The sequence below is a fragment of the Ammodytes marinus genome (assembly GCF_949987685.1).
Source record: "Ammodytes marinus genome assembly, chromosome: 6".
Taxonomy (NCBI): Eukaryota; Metazoa; Chordata; class Actinopteri; order Uranoscopiformes; family Ammodytidae; genus Ammodytes; species Ammodytes marinus.
This window is the reverse complement of record NC_137235.1, coordinates 4,024,326-4,041,606: the sequence shown is the minus strand read 5'-3', so window position 1 is coordinate 4,041,606 and position 17,281 is coordinate 4,024,326. Positions and strand designations below refer to the sequence as shown.

The 17,281-nt window shown below is 38.9% G+C and overlaps 1 protein-coding gene across 1 annotated transcript; it reads left to right on the top strand.

Moving 5' to 3' along the window:
* Positions 1-1,171: 1,171 nt before the first annotated feature.
* arhgap19 (Rho GTPase activating protein 19) lies at positions 1,172-12,740 on the top strand. The gene is made up of 12 exons (XM_080030057.1): positions 1,172-1,213; positions 1,858-2,135; positions 2,919-2,999; positions 3,601-3,810; positions 4,137-4,363; positions 5,018-5,104; positions 5,396-5,461; positions 6,061-6,282; positions 7,379-7,486; positions 8,033-8,146; positions 8,464-8,565; positions 9,294-12,740. The coding sequence occupies exons 1-12, from the start codon at positions 1,173-1,175 to the stop codon at positions 9,333-9,335; spliced, it is 1,578 nt and encodes a 525-aa protein (XP_079886183.1). The 5' UTR covers position 1,172; the 3' UTR covers positions 9,336-12,740.
* The last annotated feature ends 4,541 nt before the right edge of the window (positions 12,741-17,281 follow it).

The window sequence follows — 17,281 nt, the reverse complement described above, 5'->3', positions numbered from 1 at the left end:
TTCCTGTGATCCTCCCTTGATAATTTAATAATTTTCTTCTATTTATATATGTATTATTTTCATGAGGAAGTTTCAATGGAGCCAGATGATGAGAAATCGAACACAGACATTACCACAGACGACAGATCCATATTGTTCTATTTATTCTGCTATAACTCTGCTATTCAGTGCATATGAATCCTGCCTTTAGGCCTCATGATAACTGATCAACATAAAATACGTCTGTGAAATTAAAAACCCTGACTATTGAACCTGTTTGTCACAATGGGGGCGCCTTTAGCTCAGTTGGTAAGGCGTTCCCCTCCCGGGTCGGGCCCAGCAGCAGACCCGGGTTCGATTCCCACCCGCGGTCGTCCTCTGCATGTCACTCCCCTCTCTGCCCCATTTCACCTCTGTCTCTCTGCACTATCAATAAAGCATAAAAATGCCCCAAAAAAATATCTAAAAAAAAAAAACCTGTTTGTCCCTCTTACTTTAGCATGTTCCATGTATTTCTAACATGGGAAATGTAAAAGTAGAGCTTTCTGCCTAATTTGCTGAGCCTGCATTTACATGTGGCACTGGCACCTTGTAGTTTAGTTTATTTGAGGCTATAGTACTAACGTGATTCCTGTTGTTCTGAGTTTGTACCTTCATTGTTGAATGCATTTAAGTCGCTTTGGATAAAAGCGTCAGCTAAATAAAATGTAATGTAATGTAATGAGCCAAAGCACTGTGAACCTGATCCATGATATTATAGCAAAACCTACTGTTCACCAGCAGAGGTCAGTAACATTCATAATTCATCTAACCACTTCACCATGGCACCCTAAGCACTTTGTAGTTTTTAGTTATTTGTTGTGGTGAACAGGACTGAGTAGTGTATGCATATATAATTTGGATTTGTGGTGTGAAAATGTAGATGAGTTTGTGATGTTTTATTGTTATATAGGCCTACTTGCAGGTTCATTGTCCTTTTGTATTGTTGAATACAGACAGACAGATGTGTCTTCTTGTTTATCTTTTGACACCCAGCTACTGCTACTGAAATTCAAACCGACCAATCACAGTGAGGCTCATGCAAATCAGAGAACGCTTGTCCCGCCCACAACGGCCAAAACTACCAATCAGAGACCGTGACTGACGAGGTGGGCGGAGACTGGTGGACAACAGCGGAGGATTCAAACTGGAACATGGCTGCGGGGAAAGATCTCGATGAAAACCAAAATAGACGGTAAGAACGAAATAAAACTGACAATAAATAAATATTTATTTATTTATATTAACATTGAAGCCGAGTTAGAATACGTTAAGGGTAAAGCTGAATAAAACGGGTAGGCAAACCGTACTTCAGTGCGAATGATTGACAAGTAGCCTACTGTCAGTTAGTCAACGTTAGCTGCTCAACGTTTGTCAACAAAGCGAAACATTTTGTTTTTTGGTTAGTTATTTATAACTACTTCTTGGCCATTCATACAGATGCTTGCACTTTAAATGTTTATTGTATTATATATTAGTTCAGCAACAGTAGTGGGGGTTATCAGCTTGAATTGGCTAAATGTTAGCACTGTTACTGTTAGCACTGTTACTGTTAGCACTTGTACTAGCTGTGGGAGCTTGACTTTGCTTATTTTGAATGCTTAATGTTCCTATTTTTCCCTGCAGCCTGTATAACATGTATTAACCAAATTTATTTATTAGCTATTTTCGAACTTATGTGGCCTGTGGTTCTAACCTATTTGTGTACGATATCCCCTCCTTTACTACAAGAACACAGTAGTCTAACCTTTCTGTGTGTCTGTGTGTGTGTGTGTGTGTGTGTGGGGCTGTCTGTCTGTCTGTCTGGCTCTTTCTCTGTGTGTCTCTGTGTCTCCTCAGAGGTACAGTGTGCAGCAGCATGGTGACCAATAATGAGGAATCCCCGGGGGCCTCTCGCGTCGGCCGCCCGCCCGTCATCGTCAACCCAGACTTTTTTGTGGAGAAACTTCGCCACGAGAACCCCGAGGTGTTCCTGGAGCTGGTTCTGAGTAACATCACGCGCCTCATCGATCTGCCCGGGACAGAGTTCGCTCAGCTCCTCGGCGACGAGGGACCCAAGACGCCAACCGGTGGAAACGGAGGATTCTTTCGCTCTTTCAACTTCCTCAAACGCAAAGGTTAGACTTCATTGTTAGAGCCATATTTTATGTTGGTTTGAAATCTATTTTATTTCAACTATAATGCTATTAATGAGCTATACTGTATCTGATGAGAATTTATCTGTAACACAATTGGCCTGGGTGAATGCCTATCTTTGTTTTATGTTGTTGTCATATTTAATACAGCATTTGGAAGTCCCAGAGAATCCATCGTTTCATGCCATGAGTTATCATGGAGACCTTGGCAGCTATGAAAAAAAAAAATCCCCCAAAAAATATCCAGTTTTTCAGTATTTATTTTAAAATGAATGCTGGTAATAAAGGATAAAACAAAAAGCTTGTTCTAAATCTTAGTTTCATTGCTGCTGTGGCAAGCATTTAATATCATCTTCATTTCTAAGTGTGAGCTTTAAGTTCTTCTCAAAATAAATTTCCTCACATTCCTACTAACGTCACTGTCTGTTTTTCTCTGTTGAACTGCACAGATTATTTCTGTGTTTACGAGGTGAGCTGTGTATTGTGCTTTTCACAGAAAGGACGCGATGATTGAAAATTAAATTGTGAACACACATCTGCTAGGTTCTGCAAAATCAGGGCTGATGAAGGGACTCCAGGCCTTCTTCACATTTTTAATTTCATATATTGGAATTTAACTCACAGATTCTTAAAAAGTCCTATAATGTAACTTGCTTTAAGCTGTATGAACCCTGACCTTAAGGGAAGTGTTTCTAGAAATTGAGAATGTTGTTTCAGCCACTATCAATCCCATCACTCACTTTTGTCTCTCTAACACTTTTCCAGATAAAGGCTTTGTGTTTGGAACCCCGCTGACAGAGAGCTGCATTGCCCAGATCTACCAGCTCATCGCGTACCTCAGCAAGAGTGAGTCATCTGAATATAATCCACAGATTCCTTAATGACAGTTGTTCCCACGTCCTCATTGCAAACAGGAGTAACCGTCTGCTGGTAGTTGGAGAAAGAAGAAAAACAATGATTGGATACCATGTTTTCTGTTCGTCCCAATTCACTACAATGAAATTATAATGAATTAATTAAAAATAATAGTTCAACATTTATACATTTTAGCTTTAAAAAAAGCTCAGGAAAAGGCGACAGAAACCATTCCTGTAACTGCATGCATTTTTGATGAAGAAATGGGCAAAGGTCTCTCATCCAGGTTAGCTTAGCTCAAACTCTGGTAGACAAGAGGAGCAGGTCCAAAGAAATACGTTACAACATTATTAAACCGAAGAGTGATGCAAAACATTTTTAAATGTCGAACTAGTCCCTTTTTTTCTGTGATCAGCGTTTTATTATTTTACATTTTTTAAGAGACAGAAAGAGACTAACAAGACGGTACTAAAAAAAGAAAAAAAAAGCACAAAAAACCCTGTGGCGTACCCTCACTCCCTCCCAACCAGAACGTTTGGTTTAAATCATCAGATCTTTTTAAATGTTAACCCAGCTGTTGTTACACACCCAGACCTGCATGTGGAGGGTCTGTTTCGGGTCCCAGGGAACAGCGTTCGACAGCAGACGCTGAAGGAGCTCCTCAACAGCGGGACGGACGTGGACCTGGAGTGTGGAGACTTTCACCCCAACGACGTGGCCACGCTGCTCAAGACCTTCCTGGGAGAGCTGCCCGAGCCCCTGCTCACACACAGACACTTCCACGCACACCTTAAGATAGCTGGTATGAACACACACGTAAACAAGCACACACACACACGCATGCACGCACGCATGCATGACATTAGATTCAAGATTCAAAGTGTGTATTGTCATATCCACAATAAGAAACATGTTCTCAGTCATACAGTGAAATTCTTCCTTTGTTTTCCACAGACTGAATGCCAAGAAAGAAACATGAAAATATACAATATTCCAGTTAAATAGAAAAAAAGCAGTGACACAGAATATACAATTTACAAGGCAAATAGAAGAGCAGCAACTAGATAGAACAATACATTTAAGATGAAATAAAACGGAATGGTTACATCCTCTTCCTCCCTCTTCCAGACATGACTCTGTTTGACGAGCAAGGCAACAAGACGGCCGTACCAAACAAGGAGCGTCAGATCGAGGCGCTGCAGCTTCTGTTCCTGCTGTTGCCTCAGGCCAACCGCTCGCTGCTCAAACTGCTCCTGGACCTGCTCTACCACACCGCCAAGCAGCAGGACAAGAACAAGATGTCTGCCTTCAACCTCGCCCTCATGTTCGCCCCGCACGTCCTCTGGCCCAGACATGTAAGATTAGTGTTTTATGACTTCGTAAAATAGTGATCAGCGACTATGGGGCTTTTGCAAATATGATTTTTTGTTTTGTTTTGTTAAACAGTTTAACACTCACCATTTTGCAAGATTGTTCACGACAATTTTTCATCCACCTTTAAGAAAATTGCGTGGAAAAATTGTGATACCCTTGCACGTAATCCATACAGGTAGAGTCAGCGATTCTGGAGAATGCTTCTTGTCGAAATAACTTCTTGCCCGTCAGTACTGTGTGTACACTGAAAAAAAATCTGATGTTAGTAGAGAAGAGAGGAGGTATGTACTGATTTTGAGAACAACCATTCTCCAGAATTGACTCCACCTCTAAGCTGGTATATGTGGAATTGAAACTGTTCAGTTTGGTTGCCCCAGACAGTGCTGGCTTCAGAAAAAATAATAAAAACATAGCGATCATGCTGCTATAGTTTGTGAATAAGACAAAACTAAGGCTGTATTCGAAACGGCCTACTAACGTCCTCCCTGCTTCATGCTCAACAGGTATATACTAGTACATACTGTCTACTTAACGATCGATTGTGTATGCGAGGTTCAGCATGGGAAAGGATGTCCCATAGTGATCAACATCTCTGAATTCAGTGTTTTTCTGACTGGTGTTCCGCTCTGCTCCAGATGACGGCCGCTGACCTGAAAGACAATCTGAAGAAACTCAACAACAGCATGGCCTTCCTCATCAAACACTCACAGAAACTCTTCAGGGTGATTTCTACATGCACTCACTCACTCACTCACTCACTCACTCACTCACTCACTCACTCACTCACTCACTCACTCACTCACTCACTCACTCACTCACTCACTCACTCACTCACTCACTCACTCACTCACTCACTCACTCACTCACTCACTCACTCACTCACTCACTCACTCACTCACTCACTCACTCACTCACTCACTCTCACTCACACATTAACCTAATATGTTGCTGGTTTGATGGATATCGTGTGGATGAGTGACGTGTGTGTGTGTCTTCTGCTGTGTGTTGCTCAGGCTCCTGTCTACCTGAGGGATTATGCCAGAGCGCACTTCACAGGGACCAAGGCTCTGCAGTCCAAGGTGAGTGGAGGGAGTCCACATCAGAGCACCGACCCTCCAACATCCAACTCAAACACACTACACAATTCTTGGCAGTTTGTCTTCCCTCTCATATCTCTGGTTGTGCATGTTTAATTCATCAGTTCCCCTTCCTTTTCTCTATCCATCCAATCATCTGCAACTTTTTCGAGAAATTCAACTTTGTAAAGACTTTATATCTAAAAGTAAAATATACAATTTTACTAAATGGTTCATGCAAAAAGATATCGTCTTCCGCATCTATTATATAATTGATAAAAAATAATACCATTTTCAATGAAATTCACCCAAATGTTGTGTAATCTATCACATACATAATACATGAACATTTTGCGAGATCATTTGTTGCGACATGGTATCAACTGAATCTGATGGAAAATATTGGAAGCGTAACCATGCCTATGTCATTTAATATTATTATTTTAATTGCTTTTTTTAACCATAAACTGCCCTCTCCTCACCCAGGATCAGTTCAGTTCAGCTTTATTTTGTCGTTGTTACAGAATAAAAACAAAATTGTCAGAGCTAAATAGTTGTCCACCAATTTATACATTTATATACATAATTTAATCTAATCTAAGGATGACTTGGAGCTACTGGTGGCTAGCAGCAGAAGCAGCCCCCCTGCCCCGTGGAGAGGTTTGCCCCTGAAGAGAACAGCCGTCCTGGGCCCCAGTGCACCAGAGCAGGAGCAGTACCAGTCTCCAGCCCAGCAGTACACCGAGGAGGCACTGAAGGACCTGTTCAGACACGTCCACCACAACATGCCCGACTCCGCCAAGAAGAAGAAACTCGTCCGACAGGTTCAACAGTCTTTTCACTAACTGTCCCAGAGAAGAACTGAAAACATTAAAGTAGCAATGAGGAACTTTTAAATATTAAAACAGTCTCATTTTTTCCTCTGATGATCATAAATGACATGTAACTGCAAACGAGACCATCAGTGCAAACAATGCTATTTTTATATAGTTTTTCTTAATGCCTTTGTCATGGTTACACTCACCCAGGAACAACAGCTGGCGTAGTAAAAAGACTACAGCTTTTGTCCAAAGGGGGCGCAAGAATGAACAAAAACTGAAAGTTCTCGGAGCACCTTTGATGTAGAAAATTAGCTTCTTCTGCTGGTGTTAATACACAGCAAAGGCTCCGTAAACGGGTATGTAAACTTTTTTGAACCCTTAAATATATATAAATACTTGTTACTGTCAATAGGTGTACAGGGACTTTTTATTTATTGAAATATGCATTATCTAAAAAAAAAAAAAAGTGTTACAAATATGTCTAAAGTGACATGACACATTTTAAAACTCAGACATTAAGCATTTTATGTAACTGCACCCAACCCTCTGGAACTCCCTCCCTCCAAACATCAGCATCTCAGACTAAATAAACTCATTCAAAAGTCAACTCAAAACTCACCTCTTTAAGAAAGCATAATTACACCGGACTCCACTCCAAACCTTATCTTTAATTTGTCTGTATTTTGTTTTCTTTTTCTATAAGTATGATTTTCTATATGTTTGATGTAAAGTGTCTTTGAATGACCTCCAATAAAGCACTATATAAATTCTATACAATAACTATAGTAATATCAACTACTATTAACAGTAAAGAGATGACCAATGACTCTGCAATTGGTGTCAGGGGGAACTGTCAAGTGTGATTAATCCAATGTATTACAACACACCTGCTGCTGCTGTTAATAGGCTATAAGGCTACCTCCGGGGCGGCAATGTATCTCACTCAACATGATTGCTTGAATAAAAAAAATAGGCAAAAAATCGGCGGCCATTTTGCCGATTCCCGATTTTTTTGGAGATGTGCCATAATCGGCCGACATATCGGTCAGGCCCTAATACATTTTTTTTGTTTTTCAATTTTTTTCTTTTCAATATGCAGTTAGTCAATCAGACGACCTCAGACACGCCTCCCAACGAGCACCAAGATGTCGCCCCAGCTCCCAGCAAGAAACATCCCCGTTCACGCTCCTTTGGTGGACTGATCAAGGTACCCCTTATCTGCATTTCATTTACTTTATTGAACATGTTGTTTAATGTCATACAAGAGTTTTTTTCGTAAACCAAACACTATTCAGTGGTCATATTAATTTAATTTTTATTTGATAGAAGAGAATGACCATGATTGTCATTGCAATTATTTTTTGGGGCTTGCAATTAGTCAGTATCCTTTGGGCAGCAATGCAAAGATGCCCATTCTTCTTTTTCTCACATATACAGTATATTAAACTTTCGCTTGTTTATTTTCCACAGTTATAGACAATATTTACCATTGAACCAATCAGTGCAATTGGTGATGAAAATATTAAGTGAAACCTATTCAGCAGTTAATCTACTGTGCAGCTTTTCTTGCCGAGTATTTTGACATACGTTGAACTGCTGTAGCACATGCTCATTTGTGTTTGTGATTTTTTTTTTTTTTTCAGTAAAGGGTTTGACTGTGAAATTCAGACATACAGTATCATTGAAAATTAACATGATGTCATATATTTTCTCCATTCTGTTTTTTGTTTTCCACCTGTTTCCCTGGTAACAGCGGAGGGTTCGTGGTGATCAGCTGACAGCCGAGCGGCGCGGCAGACACATCTCCCCCGACACCGTCTCCAGACCACGGAGGAAAACTGATAAAGAGAACGTCAGGCTACAAGCGGTGAGACTATTTATTATTCTTTATACTCTTGACAATATGTCGTCAATATCTACCGGTAATGCAATTTGTATTTAGCTCAAACTATTTCTCTGTGATGACTAGGACACTGTTGTTGATTTATTATACTGTATTTTTATTTAGGGGGCTTTGCTGTTGTGTTTGAATCATAGTTTAACCTTTTTTCTTCCATCGGCCACACAATTTGAAGTTTCTGACATTTCACTTTTTGTGTGTGTGTCTCTGTCTGTCTGTCCGTCTGTCCGTCTGTCCGTCTGTCCGTCTGTCCGTCTGTCTGTCTGTCTGTGTCTTTGTTGCAGGTGAACACTCCATTAAATGGTCCTGTGTTGGGGAAGGCGGGGCTGGTGGTAAAAAACCCAGAGATTACTTTCACTAAGGGCAGACCTCTGAAGGTCTCCAAGGTATGACAGTCTTTCCTTCTTCAATTATAACTAAACAGGCGTGGAAACTTGACAGTTTATCTTACGTTTTGTATCACGTTATGTGTCGGGTTTTTTTCTTTTCGTGGCAGTATGTCTTACTCTTTCCAAGTCAACCAGGATTTGAAGACAGAATCAGCAGTGTCTCAAAGTTGTTCCGCAGTGTTTTTGATCAAAAAGACCAAAAAACAAACATTTTGAGAACATATGAGAACAATCGGTCAAGACTTACTTTCGTCGCACAATCTGCTGATTGTCACGTCTCCTTGTGCTCTGCGAATGAATACAAAGCGGGCCCACTTTGTTGACATACAAGTTTACAGAGCCTAGGCTGTGATTTTATTTTATTTTTTTCAGCTCACACACAGTATGGACAGGTAGTAGATTGTGAGGAGATATTTACTGATTTGGACAACAAGTGATTTTCCAGCAAACATTCTCCACAATGACCTTGTATACCTTATCATGTAGGTCAAGTCACATGTTAAAATATAGGTTATGCTAAACTAATGGTATATTTTTTTTCACACAACAGTTTGGACGAATGTCGTAGCTGCCAACTTTTATTTATAAGTTCCTCTCCCCACCCATCCACCCACCCATCTATCCTTCCACCCCTCCCTCCATCCATCCATCCACCCATCCATCCATCCTTCCCTCCACCTCTCCCTCCCTTCTCTCCCTTCCCTTCTCTCCACTCATTCCAACAGGACTCTCCCTCTGTGACCCGGATGTGTTTCTCTCCGGCTTAGGAATTCTCAATGTGAAACCCCACCTCCTCCTATCAGACAGGACATGGGCAGTATTAACATTACCTTTCCTCTTGTTTTGTCTATTTTAACTGTGACTGATATACAGCAGCTTCAGTCTTGGGCCAGAGCAGCCCAAACCAAAGCCTGGAACTCCTCTTTTCACTGCTTCTATTTTTCTATTTTTTTTTCTATCAGGAGGAAAGGGTTATAAACTGGTATCAACTGTTGTCCTTTTACATTCTTAGCTGTAGCTTTTTCTCTAAGTACACAAACGATACACAATTATGGCCTCAATATGTGATCACTATCTGAGAACACATGTAAAGGAATTATTTCTAATTCCAGAAATACTTTTTTCAAAAAGGCCCCTAATTTTTTTTCTGTTCTGATGAATTACTTCATAATTCATATATTAGAATTATGTTTCCAATTTGGTTAAAGGTGCTACGAGGAACTTTTAAATATTTCTGAAACAGTCAAATTTTTCCTCTAATGATCATAAATGACAAGTAACTGCAAACGAGACCATCAGTGCAAAGAATGCTGTTTTGATATGTTTTTTCTTTATGCCTTTCTCATGGCACACAAGGAACAACAGTTGGCGTGGTTAAAACACTACCGCTTTTGTCCAAAAGGGGGTGCAAGAATTAACACAAACTGAACGTTCTTCAGAGCACCCTTTTAAGAAACAAGTGGTGAAAATATTGGATTATTAATCAGCCACACTTTTAATTAAACAGGGCCTTAGCTGTTTTTAGAAATGCAAAAGTTCCTGTAGTTTTATGAATTATTTCTGATGTCAGAGTTGTTTGGATTGGGAGTTTGATAGGAATGTGTGTGTGGGGCTGAATATCGATTATTTTACATAATGAAATAACATAAAAATAACAGGACCATGTGCCAATTGGGACAACAACAAGTCTCCATTATAGGATGTGCTGAAAAATCACGTCTTAAAATATGCTTATAACTATTCAAGCATAAGCATTAACACTCATTTCTTAGCTGTATTTTAATGTGAATAATTTAAATCAAACTAACTGGGGCCTTTGCTTTGGTTTGGTGTCTCTGGCCTCAGACCTGCTTCTGCCAGTTATCACTTGAAACTTTCTTACTGTTACCTACTGTATAGAACTCTTATGACCACTAACGTACAGCGCTTACAGTCGGCTGTTGAGTATGGAATATGTACGCATGTTGTACAGTTTGTGTGTGTGTTTTATTTTTAAATTTTTTGACTTATTTGGAACTGTGACAGTTGTTTTTTTTGGTACAATTTTTGGGAGATATTTTCTTGGTGTTGTCAGTGAGCAGGTCACTTTATTTGTTTTTTAATCCTGGTACGAAAAACAGGATTTTATTAATATTTTTTAATTGTATTATTATTATTAATCTGACAGACTTATTCATTATGGAAACATTGACTGGGATCCCTGTTTATGAAATATGAATTGTTGCATTTTTACCCTTTTTTTAATTTATAACTTTATTTTGGATTTTTTTTGTCTTCAGCTGGGTGATGGAAAGGTCATTTGTTTGAATTTCAACTGACGTGCTTGATATATTTGATATAAGGGTTTTACTGAAAGTAAAAAGTATGTGAATTTCCTCTGGTTGAAATAAGCAGTTATCTGTTTCTGTTACAGTCAGGTGAGGTCCTGCCTCTGCTTAACATGGCGTGTATGTTTGTTAAGGAGAGGACATTCTCTTTGAGACATGAGTGAGTAAAGTTAGGAACAAACTGTTTTTGATTTGTACACACATTTTTAACATAATGCTGAGACATAAGCCTGTTACAGTTATTAATGTTGATTTTTAAAGCGTGCCATCACAAACTATTTCAACAGATGGACAGTTTATTTTGTGAGTAAAGGGACATTAAGTCATTTACATGGGGATTTTCGTTACTGACATGTTTCTGACAGACACAGGGCCAACTTTAAAGTCTGGTAAAAAAAAGACAACATAAAGTTTGTCCCTGTGCGCAGTCTAAAACTGTTTATTTACAAAATTCTACAACGGTATCGCAAATCAATAATGTTGCAACACAAATTCAGGTGCATTCTGTTGCTTAATTAAATCGAAGTGTGTCTATATATAAATCCAAATACATCTCACACAGAATAAGTAAAGAATGGCGCCTTCTTTGTACTACTTGATGTCTTCCTTAAAAACAGAATTACCGAGAAATTAAGATACTAAACAATTTACAAATCATATTTGCCTGGTTGGTTTTGTGTTTGCAGAAACCGAGTGTAAAATTTAAATGTTTATGAACAGTTCTCCTGCAGTTTTACTCCTCGTGGTTCGACTTAACTGACGTCTGCTTTATTTGTTGTGTAGCGAGTACGGATGCACCAGTAAAAATGTCCAAAATGTACAGCGCTGAGAACTAAACATACAACATATGTCATATGCTTATGGTTCTTAAAATTGTAATTTGGTTGAAATATTTTATTAAACCATAACTGTATGTTTTTTTTTTCGTTTTGTTACTGGTGCATCTTGTATGTGTTGAAAGGGTTGTGGAGGTTGTAACGAAGGGTTTGTGAAAGGGATTTAAAGTGTTGAAATTGACTGACATGTCAAACGCTACAGATGGACGCTGAAAGATTTTTACCTCTATTTTCATTTTATTTTATTTTACAGTATAATATCATATTCTGAAGGTCATTTTTATACAATATTCTGCCTTTCTTTCTATCATTTTAAATGAACTCTAACCAGACTGAATCGGGATCTCTGTCTACATCATATTTGCATCATCTCAATAAGCATTCTCAGTTTTCAAAAGGAGTGAGAACTAATTTGTTATCTGTTGTATTTATTGCTGTTTTCATGTGGATTGAATTTGATTTTGAGCCAGGTACAGTATAAGGTACATTGATGTTTTAAAAAAATCCTTTCTCTGTTTTTCCATTTGTTTTGGATTTTTTTAACCATAAGAACAGATGAGATGATGATACATGAGGTGAAATACTGTTTTAAATCCTCAACACAGAAAGACCCTCAGAGCCTTACTGTCTAAAGTCATTGTCATGGTCTGTTTTTTTCTCTCTACATTAATGTGAAACATTTAGTTACTGATCTCTTGCTTGCTTGTAGTACATGGTCATTGATGATTCTCCTGAACACTGTTTGATCAACAATACGCCACGTGAAAGTTAAACGGGACATAAATTGGTGTAAAATAATATCCCTTAAAAGTTTACATGAATATTTAGTTTCCCAATGACGGTCAAAATGGAGAAACTGTAACACACTGAACTTAGTCAAAGGTGCTAACAATTTTTTAAAATTATATTGTTTTACATTTTTTTTTTTGTGTAATGGTGAGCTCGTCCCCTTCTGGTCCAAACTGTGGTAACGTCTGTTTGTCTTTTTGTATTCTAGTGTAAAATAATTGAACCCTGTACATTGGATTGGTTTGCGAAATCGTTACCTTTTGGATTAAAAGTTTCCTACAATAAGACTTTTGTTATATATTCAATAATGTTTTAAACTGTTTCTCTTATTTGAGATATTTCAGTGTTTACACCTCAGTACATAGTCAATATGAGGAGTCAATGGCCCATTGTTGAACACTTGCTCTAACCGTTTTCACCTAAATATATTAAAAATAAGGCTTTACTTTGGTGTAGTGCTGCTGTTTGTCCACTAGATGGTGCTATCAGGTAACGTGGAGGTGTAAGTCTGAAAACAAACATCCCATAGAACAAGTTTAGTGTTTGAGTTTCTCTACTCGTGACTATTCTATTACTTTCTTGTGCATTTAGAAGTTAATGTTAGTTTTTAACAGTTAAGCTGTATCTTTTAAGATTTTTATTTTGTCTCAAATAATTGAACTGAAGTGTGGCACCATTTAACAAAACAACTTCAGATAAGATTCTCGCAGTTTTTTTTTTGTTGTTGCCACATTTCCTAAGCAGAAATATATAACACTCTTTATTATGTATTTAAATCGTAATAATTAATCTACAAGCCATATTCATACACTTTTCTTTTTCTTCTATGATGGTCTTTTAATCAACAATTACTGTTGATTGCCCACTTGAAAGGATTCTAATAATCATATAACCATAATTCTAATATTTGTGATATCGTATTGTGTTGATACCCATTAAGAAACTCTCTCTCCTTCCTCCAGGTAGTTCAGAGGTCAGGCTCAACCAGTGAAGTGTTCGAGGAGCTGCTAGGGACTCAGCAGTGCAGGCAGAGTGAATTTATGTTTTTCAGAGTTAATTTTGTCTTTGCTTTATTGCAGCCTTAATCCCTTTAATACCCTTAAAGACTCCTTTTGATTTGGCGAAAATGAAGCCACATTTGTGGAGCTCAGTTTACAGAACTCGATGCAGATACAGAATCACATTAAACCACATGTAAAGGTGCTAAGAGGAACTTTTTAATATTTCTGAAACAGTCAGATTTTTGTTGTTACAGCAACAGAGACCATCAGTGCAGAGAATGCTATTTTTATATAGTTTTTTCTTAATCAGGGTTCGACATAACGTATAGCCCGATGGCCCGGGGCCAGTAAAATCATATGCAGGGCAAGTTGATTGGCCAGTCACTGTCCCGCCCGGGCCAGTGACTGGCCAATCACAGTTCAGTATCTTTTTGTAGACTACATCATGGTTCATTGAAATGCGCGTTCTGAGTCGTAATGAAAGCAGTGTTTATTTAAGACTCAATATAATAAACCTAATATAAAATATATTTTTTAATGAAAGGCCAGTGGACAACCGATGCGTGGGCGTTTTGACAGGCACCGTTGGCAGAGCTGCCTACCGTCCGCCTGCGAGTCGACAAATCAATCGACTTACTCTGCCCCCTTTCTTTCTTCCCACAGCAGAGGTTGAGGCGCAGAAAATGATAACTGCGCTTTTCCTTTATCTGCCGCCGTAATGTTACAATATTTGCATCCAAGCCCCAATGGTAATACAAATGAGAGGCGTTATTTAAACGCTGTGAATGCGTCTCCGGTGATTGTGTCGGTTGTAGACAGAAACGAACGGAGGGACTCCGCTCACTGTACAGTTCCTATAGTCGCGCAGTTTGGCACTGTGTTTTCAGGCTCGAGACATTCAATCAGATCGCGGAAGTCTTTCCCATTGAAATCGCTAACGGGGAGAATATCCCCGGTTATTATTTTAGCCACAAACCACAGTTCATCTGCGCGGCGGCTCACTCGCTGGCGAGATCACACGGTGAAACGCTGCTGTGATCGGACGAAGGCATTGTGTGTTTCTAAGGTGATTTAACGTCATAGTCTTAGACGAGCGTTTAACTTATGCTGCATATTTTGCACTGCATTGTTTTTTATCAATAGTTTGAAAAAATGGTCCCACACCGGACTCTTATGTGAAGCTGACACTTCATGGAGAAGTGACACTGCTGCAGCGCGCTCACGACCAGACGTGAACTCACATACGGTGAAATCTCCCATTAAAAAAACGGCATAACCCACTGATTTTCGGATTTCTATTCTATTTTTAAAGTCAACTTGAGCGAAAGTGGAAAACCGGTCATTCGGTCGACACATTCACATCCCTAATGCATATAGAGAAAGTAATAAAAACAGCCTACCACACCACAAAGAATGATCAGACCTTCATCTCTTATTTATTTTTTATGTTTGAACATGACTTCTGCAGGTGAACTATTCATTAAACTGCCCAAATTCAAGAATAAAAACAACCTTCAAACTACTGGACTTTAAAATACTGGCCGACTCTTTCAACATACTTTCAGTTGTAGGCTTCTAATTCAATATGTTTGCCTGGTTTTATATTATGTGTATGAGCAATATCAACATTTCATATAATTAACTAAAAGAAAAATAACCAAATCTAAAGGGAATATCTATACTGTTACAGTATAGATATTCCCTTTAGATCTGGTTATCTTTCTTTATTTTTCTAATACAGGTATTATAATTATTGACACTAAATTATGAAGAAAAAAAAAGTGTGTGCAGGGCCAGTGAAAATATACAAGGGGCCAGTAAAACTCGGATCCACTGGCCCGGCGGGCCAGTAGGAAAAAAAAGTTATGTTGAACCCTGCTTAATACCTTTGTCATTGTAAGCTCACCCAGGAACAACAGCTGGTGTAGTAGAAACACCACCGTTTTTGTCCAAAGGGGGAGCAAGAATGAACACAAACTGAAAGTTCCTCAGAGGACCTTTTAAGTTGCCTCCTAAACCTACTTCTACTTCTAATGTATAAAAATAATCCATGACTCTAGAGAACGCAGAACAAAGACGAGATCAGTTAAGGAAAGTTTAAGTACGATGACATACACCTACAGCATACCTAACTATGTCCCAATGCTTTCAAAGAACAATGTGATTTGACAGGTTCATAATTAGGGCTGGGCTTTAGGTTTCCCCCTGCAGTCAAACAGTTCCCAAAGTAATAATTTCGGCTCTTTATTCAGGTCAAGTCTGTTTCATAAAACCTACACACTTATAATAGGAGATTATATTATTCACATTTGACTCGGAGTTGAACGATGTGATAGCATTTTCACACAGCCTGATTCTTTGTAGTTATTTATTATGTATTGTAATCATTTAGACTTTTATTTTTTCGATTCAGAATTTGTTTTATTAAACGCTTAAGAATGGCCCAGGTGAAATTCAAATTGCCAGTTTTGTCTGAAAAATATAAACCAAAATATCGATCAGTTTACTATCATGTAAGATACAGGAAAGCAGAAAACACTCCCATCCTTTGTTTGTTGTTGTTTGTTTCTGTCACTTTCTGACAAATTGATTCATCGACTGATATGTTCAACTGTAGAAATGTTCGTCTGAATAGGTTGCCATGCTACAACAATATGCAGTATTTTACATTATGATATGTAGCCCCCGCACCTGCACTGGAAAGAGTTGAAGGTGCAAATATTGCCTCGTATGCTGAAATTGTATCAGCAAGACAAATGGCTCCGGCTTAATTAATCCAATTAACCAAATAATGTATGTATGGGCATTTTATCAATAAATAAATCTGTGGTTGGAATTATGAGTTTTTATGCCAAATGGCCTTCAATGCAGCAGCCTACAGGGACTTTACCAACTCTGGAGGTATTGTGAATTGATGCGTTTGAGACAAAAGCATCTGCTGCTTCCAGAAATCAATTCAGACGCGTCTGGAGTAGCCCCCCTTCGTCCCCCCAACCCCTGCCTGCCTCTCGGCGCTACTATGGCCCCCAGGAATAAGGGGGTACACCCCCCCTGGAGATGTCAACATCCACTCCATCCCTTTGTTGAAGATTATCGCCGAACGACTCATTCCATTCAGCCGCAGACGGGCTCTGCCTGTGGCCAATTTGTTTTTCATCACTTGTGAAGGGCGCCTGGTTAAATGAACCCGTCATAGCGCGTCTGCAGGGAGGCAAGACAAAGTGAGGCCACGAGCAATAATCACTCATGTATGGAGGTAAATAAAAAGCTGGGTAAGTGTGCCCTCCAGTCCCCCCTCATCCACACACTGCCAACATATGCTAAATCAAATTTGTTATTCAGGGAAAAATCTAATTATACCTCACATTTCCTCATTGTATAGAATCACTTGAGGATGAAGAGATGATTAACAACTGTTAGAACCACAACAACAATATCAAAGGAACAGGGTAGTTCATTCATTTTTTAAATGTTCCTTCCTTGAATGCCTGTGAATCCTGTGACTAGTATTCATTTAAAACCTCTTTATACCATGCGGTGATAGTTAGTGCTCCAGTGTTTGTGGATTACTCAATCCACAAAAAAAATCATAATTTCTAAAGCAAAAAATCCAAACATTTGCAGAGTTCAGCTTCTCATATCTGCTTCCTTCCTTCCTTCCTTCCTTCCTTCCTTCCTTCCTTCCTTCCTTCCTTCCCTCCTTTTTTTCCTATCAATATAAAGGTAATATCTTGGGATGGAATATTGTTTTGACAAAATA

Bases quoted from the DNA above. Each gene is read 5' to 3' on its own strand.
- arhgap19 (XM_080030057.1), top strand. From the start codon at position 1,173: ATGGCTGCGGGGAAAGATCTCGATGAAAACCAAAATAGACG. The intron at 3,000-3,600 runs GTGAGTCATCTG...TTACACACCCAG, and splicing joins CATCGCGTACCTCAGCAAGA to ACCTGCATGTGGAGGGTCTG. The intron at 8,566-9,293 runs GTATGACAGTCT...TCATTCCAACAG, and splicing joins GACCTCTGAAGGTCTCCAAG to GACTCTCCCTCTGTGACCCG.